At 47.0% G+C, this 6653-nt stretch overlaps 1 protein-coding gene across 1 annotated transcript in view; it reads left to right on the forward strand.

Annotated features, from left to right (window-relative positions):
- Positions 1-283: 283 nt before the first annotated feature.
- LOC122547716 (slit homolog 1 protein-like) overlaps positions 284-6653 on the forward strand; it is a gene marked incomplete at its 3' end in the record, with an annotated part of 35559 nt that continues 29189 nt past the window's right edge. The window contains exons 1-3 of the mRNA XM_043686306.1: positions 284-403; positions 2277-2348; positions 3496-3567. Of these exons, the coding sequence (XP_043542241.1) occupies positions 2281-2348; positions 3496-3567 (140 nt within the window). The remainder of the gene's footprint in view (positions 404-2276; positions 2349-3495; positions 3568-6653) is intronic.

Genomic DNA, 6653 nt, shown 5'->3' on the forward strand with positions numbered 1-6653 from the left:
AGCATGTTGGGGATTGAAATACGAGAATGAGAATTTTAAAATCCAGGTGTTGCTGGAATGATTTCCAGTGTAGATGAGGAATCTCTCTCGGTGAAGGGTGAACGGGATTTAGTGCGAGTTCAGATTTTGGAGCAGAGGTTTTGAGGAGCGTGAGTTTACGGTGAATGGAAGATGGATTTTGTGTGAAGACAAATGGGATGTTCGAGAAAGTAACAAAGACATGGACAAGGCTTTCGGCAGCAAATGAATGGTCACCCAATCTCTCCAATTGTTATTGCCTGTAACCCCCATTCATAAAATTCCATCAGCTCTAATTCTTTTCCTTTATTTCCAGGTACCTAGATGGTAACCAGTTCAGTTCAGTTCCCACCGTACTCTACACCTTCAAACATCTTCAGCTGGTGTAAGTATCTGGAGGGTGACCCAGAGATGGAGGAAGGGCAGGATGGCAAGACTGGGAAGGTGGGGAGGATGGTAGAGAGTGGTTTGCCAGGAACTGTCCGAAACACATGGATTGGGAAACAGGAAGGCTCCATTTGCTTCATGGGAACCCATGTTAGGAAGACTATTTCACATCACAGGACCCTGTATGATGCTGGATCCTCCCAAGCCCTGCAGAGGGCACGAAGGAAATGCTTCCAGAATTGGGTCCACACTCAGGGGCAATGAGGTAAACGGGGGCATCCTATCTCCAATCTTTTTCCAAGGGTCACCAGGTAGGGATGATGCCTGAGTCCGGCTACAGACTAACGGCAGCACAATGAAATTCCTGATGGCAAAGGTGCACTTTGCGAAGGTGAGAGAATTCAGCCCTCTCGGTCCTGAAGTGGTGAGTGCACACACCAAGCACGCCCCCTATCTGACATAAGGGAAGATAAGTTCAAAACCATCATGCACAAACAAAGGGGGGTGTTTCACGGCAGGAGTGGTTGAAGAGGAAACACCCCACACACACACCCACACACACCCATACACCCACCCATACACCCATACACACACACACACCCACCCACACCCACACACACGCTCTCCATCACATGCATGTGCACACACATATAAGTCCATGGGGTGAATTTGCATTTTCAGATCTGTATTTTGTTCAAAAGAGCACACAATCTGTCGGCAGTCAGTCCATGTGACATTTTCTAAATTTCTGCTTTGGAAATCGAACCAGTCTGACTGAAGGTTGGGATATAGACACATGCACCCACACACACACACACACCCATACACACCCACACCCACACACACCCCCATACACACACCCACACATGCGTACACACACACACGCACGCACACACGCAAGCACACACACACACACACACCTAACATGTGCAATAGTTCCCTTTAAATATCATTGGTTACGCTGCAGGTAGGCCACGTAACCCGGAGTGTGAAGAACGCTCAGGACCTTCTTTTTTTATGATCACAGTTAATTTCTGGCTTGGGTGTTGTTCTGAAGTGTAGTTACTGTTGTAAGTGTTATCCAATTTGCACGCAGTAAGGTCTCACAAGCTGCAGTGATAACAATCTGACTTCAGTGACTTTGGATGAGAGATAGATATTGACCAGGGTAGCCCTGGCCATCTTTGAGATAGTGGCCATGAGATCTTTGGCATCCACCTGAGAGAGTAGATAGGGCTTCATTTTGCTCCTCATCGAAAATTCAACATCTCTGACAGTGCAGCACTCCCTCAGCACTGTATTGGGGAGCTTGGCAGGGATTTCTTTATGTTAGGAGTGGGTCTCAAACCCATAACCTTCCACTCTGGCAGGTGTGTTATCCCTTTGTATCATATTCCAGTCGCTGAATATCTGCTCAAGTCAACAGCCTGAGATCCCAGTAGAAAGTGTGAATTTGCTCCCCTAATTTGGAGCAAATGGGGCAGCACGGTGGCTTCGTGGTTAGTACTGCTGCCTCACAGTCCCAGGGTCCCTGGTTTGATTCCAGCTTTGGGCAACTGTCTGTGTGGAGTTTGCACATTCATCCTGTGTCTGTGTGGGTTTGCTCTGGTTTCTTCCCACAAACCAAAGATGTGCAGGTCAGGTGAATGGGCCATACTAAATTGCCTATGGTGTTAGGAGCATTAGTCAGAGGGCGAGTGGGTTGCTCTTTGGAGGGTCAGTGTGGACTGGTTGGGCCGAAGGGCCTGTTTCCACACTGTAGGGAATCTAATAAAAGTGCCAGTGTTTCCATGACAGAAATCAAGTTTCAATCTTATATTGTCTGTAGTTTTCAATCTTCGATGTTAACCGTTTCATTCCTCCCACCACAGGGACATGAGCAACAATAGGATCAGTTCATTGACCAACACCTCCTTCATCAACATGAGCCAGCTGACTACCCTGTGAGTACTTGGTTAGAGACAAAAAAAAACTGCAGATGCTAGAATCCAAAGTAGACAAGCCAGAGGCTGGAAGAACACAGCAAGCCAGGCAGCATCAGGAGGGGGAGAAGTCGATGTTTTGGGTGTAACCCTTTCCTCCAGTCCCACTTCCCTCCCTCTGTTTATTTCTGAGCTCCCTTCCCCCTCCCCAATCCTGATGAAGGGTCTCACCCGACACGTTGACTTCTGCACCTCCTGTTGCTGCGTGGCTTGCCATGTTCTTCCAGCCTCCTGCCTGTCTACCCTGTGAGTTCTTATAACCCTGGATGGAACTGATGTACCACCTCCTTCTGTCCACAGTTGCCAACTGCATTTGCATGTATTCCTGGAGATTGCATCACATGACCTCCTGCCCACTACTCGCTCGGTGTGTTGAAAGGCTTGTTTCTTCCCCTCTAATCCCAGTAGAGAAGCAAGTGAAGTAATTTTTTTTTGAAAATCATTATTTTCTATTTAATAGGGTTTACTAAACTGAGGGTCGCAAACCCCAAGTGACATCATGGAGGCAGCAATGGCCAGTGTCCAGCTCAGACTGATCTTTGACAACTGTGAGGTCCCTTTAAATGATTGTGTGCTTATTTTGTTGGTGGATGTGTCCTAATCGACGTCTCCCAGAGTCCTGACCGCTGCCATAAAAACAAAACCCAGTCCAAAGGAAGGATTCTACTCAGTCAAATCCTCTCAGAAGTTTTTATGTGCCAATGGGATTGTCACAGCTGAGATATCAACATAGACTGTGGAAGCGAGAGAAGGAAATAGAAGGTGGGCTGTGGAACAAGGAACTGTAAAGGAACTGTCCTACCTGTCCATCTTCCTTCCCACCTAACCGCTCCAACCTATCACCACTACCCCCACCTCCATTCACTTTCAGCTACCTTCCCCCCCCATCCCACCCCTCCTCCCATTTATCTCTCAGACCCCCTTGGCTCACAAGCCTCATTCCTGATTAAGGGCTTATGCCCGAAACATCGATTCCCTTTGCTCCTCAGAGGCTGCCTGACCTGCTGTGTTTTTCCAGCACCATATTCTCGACAAGGAACAGTAAAGTCTAGCTGTTTTTGCCTGAATGTAATTGCTGCATTTACATCCCCTGTCTTTTATGTTCCAGGATTCTCAGTTACAATTCCTTGCGATGTATCCCAGCCTCGGCATTCCAGGGTCTTCGCTCCCTCCGGCTCCTGTAAGTCCTGATTAGAAGATACTCACCATGATTTCCACACAGTAACCACCAATTAGCTGGATTTTGTGATCAGTTCTGGTCTCTAGGGGCCGATTGGCCTCCTGGCAATAAGCAGTGCACTGACTATAACCCTTGTAACCAACCTTGGCTTTATTTTACTCATACATGGGGAATAAGAAAATGACCAGGGAGAAGGTAGTGCTGATCAGGGATAGCGAAGGGAACTTGGAGTCTGAGCAGATAGGGGAAGCCCTAAATGAGTTTTTTGCTTTGGTTTTCACCAAGGAAAGGGAACTTGTTGTAAATGAAAACTTTGAGGAGCTGGGATACAGTCTTGACCAAATCAAGATTGATGAAGTTGATGTGCTAGAAAGTTTAGAAAACATTAAGATTGATAAGTCTCCAGGGCCAGACCAGATTTATCCTAGGCTGCTCCGGGAAACGAGAAAGGGGGTTGCCAAGCCGCTGGCGAGGGTATTTGCCTCCTCACTCTCCACGGGAGTCATACCGGAGGATTGGAAGGAGGCGAATGTTGTTCCTCTTTTCAAGAAAGGTAATAGGGAAATTCCTGGAAATTACAGACCAGTCAGTCTTGGGCCTGTGGTCTGCCAAGTTTTGGAAAGAATTCTGATTTATGACTATTTGGCAAAGCATAGTGTGATTAAAGGCAGTCAGCATGGCTTTGTGAGGGGCAGGTCATGCAGGTCATATCTTATTGAGTTCTTTGAGAAGGTTTTGAGAAGGTCGATGAAGGTCGAGCAGTGGGTGTGGTGTATATGGACTTCAGCAAGGCATTTGATAGGGTTCCTCATGGTAGGCTCATTCATAAAGTCAGGAAGTATGGGATACAGGGAGATTTAGCTATCTGGATTCAGAATTGGCTGGCTGACAGAAGGCAGAGAGTGGTTGTAGATGGAAAATATTCCGCCTGGAGGTCAATGTTGAGTGGGGTCCCGGAGGGCTCTGTTCTTGGGCCTCTGCTCTTTGTACTTTTTGTAAATGACTTGGATGAGGAGGTTGCGGGGTGGGTTAGTAAATTTGCAGATGACACAAAGGTTGGAGGTGTCGTCGATATTATAGAGGGCTACTGCAGACTGCAGCACGACATAGACAGGATGCAGACCTGGGCTGAGAAATGGCGGATGGAGTTCAACCTGGATAAATGCCAAGTGATGCATTTTGGAAGGTCAAACTTGAATGCTGAATATAGGATTTAAGACAGGATTCTTGGCAGTGTGGAGGAGCAGAGGGATCTGGGTGTGCAAGTACATAGATCCCTCAAAGTTGCCACCCAAGTGGATAGGATTGTTAAGAAAGCATATGGTGTTTTGGTTTTCATTAACAGGGGGATTGAGTTTAAGAGCTGCGAGGTTTTGCTACAGCTCTACAAGTCCCTGGTGAGACCACACTTGGAATATTGTGTCCAGCTCTGGTCGCCCTAATATAGGAAAGAAACAGAGGCTTTGGAGAAGGTGTAAAGAAGATTTACCAGGATGCTGCCTGGACTGGAGGGCTTGCCTTATGAAGAAAGGTTGAATAAGCTCAGACTTTTCTTTCTGGAGAGAAGAAGGAAGAGAGGAGGCCTGATCGAGGTGTACAAGGTAATGAGTGGAATAGATAGAGTCAATAGCCAGAGACTTTTCCCCAGGGCAGGATTGACTGGTTCGAGGAGTCATAGTTTGAAGATATTAGGAGGAAGGCATAAAGGAGACGTCAGAGGAAGGTTCTTTACACAGAGAGTTGTGAATCCATGGAATGTGTTGCCAGCTGTGGTGGTGGAAGCAGAGTCATTGGGGACATTTAAGCGACTGCTGGACAGGCACATAGAGAGATGTGAGTTGAGGGGTGTGTAGGTTAAGTTACTATATTTTACATTAGGATTAAACCTCGGCACAACATCGTGGGCCAAAGGGCCTGTTCTGTGCTGTACTTTTCTATGTTCTATCTTCCCAATTAGCACAGGCCTCACTGCGTTGCAACACTATGAGCTGCCAGAGGAAGTGGTGGAGGCTGGTATAATTGCAACATTTAAAAGGCATTTAGATGGGTATATGAATAGGAAGGGTTTGGAGGGATATGGGCTGGGTGTTGGCAGGTGGGACTAGATTAGGTTGGGATATCTGGTCGGCATGGATGGGTTGGACCGAAGGGTCTGTTTCCATGCTGTACATCTCTATGACTCAAATACCCCCAACATGAGGTGAGTTGCTGAAATTGCCAAACAGCCCTGGATTGATTTGTGTCTAACTTGGCACTAAATTAACCAGACCCCCAGCCGGCAGCACCTCAAACATTCTCATCCCTATTTTCAAATCCCTCCATGCCCTCACCCTCCCTGTCTGTGTGATCTTTTCCAGCTGTACAATGCTCAGAAATCTCTGTGCTGCTCTCTTCTGGTCACATTTTCATTCTAAACTTTCAATCGCAGGAGAATTGGCGGCTGTGTCTTCAGCACCTAGACCCCAATCTCTGGCATTCCCTCCCTCAACCACTCTATAAGAATCTCCTTAAAAACCTGTCTTTGCCCAAGCTTTCATTCGTGTGTCTTGTAACCTCCTTTTCTGGCTCGGTGTCAGATTTGTCTGGTATGCTCCTGGAAAGAAATTTGGGATGTTTTACTATGTTACAGTTGCTATGTAAATGCATGTTGTTGTTAATGTCGCACTAAAGCTAGATATCAGGAAATGAAAGGGGGTGGAAATTTTCTGGTACATAGGAGAGCGACAAATGAGGGAATTAGTGGCTTTGTACTCAGAATTCCACCAACAGACTGTGCTTTGATGGGGGAGGGGAGATTAGTCAGAATGTGAAAATAAATGAACAGAGGAGGAATTGGAGCAGGCAATTGCCAAGGAGGTGTGTGTATGTAGGTGTGTGTGTAGGTGTGTGTAGGTGTGTGTGTGTGTCTGTGTGTGTGTGTGTGTTTGTGTGTGTGTGTGTGCCTAATGTAGTGGGGTCACGTGTAGTGTGACATGAACCCAAGTCCCTGGTTGAGGCCAACCCCATGGGTTCCAAACTTGGCCTCTGCTCAGCCACTTTTCGTTGTTGCCTGTCCTAAAGTCTGCCTTGGGGGATGGTCACCCGAA

Source organism: Chiloscyllium plagiosum, unplaced genomic scaffold, assembly GCF_004010195.1.
Source record: "Chiloscyllium plagiosum isolate BGI_BamShark_2017 unplaced genomic scaffold, ASM401019v2 scaf_12158, whole genome shotgun sequence".
NCBI classification, from domain to species: domain Eukaryota; kingdom Metazoa; phylum Chordata; class Chondrichthyes; order Orectolobiformes; family Hemiscylliidae; genus Chiloscyllium; species Chiloscyllium plagiosum.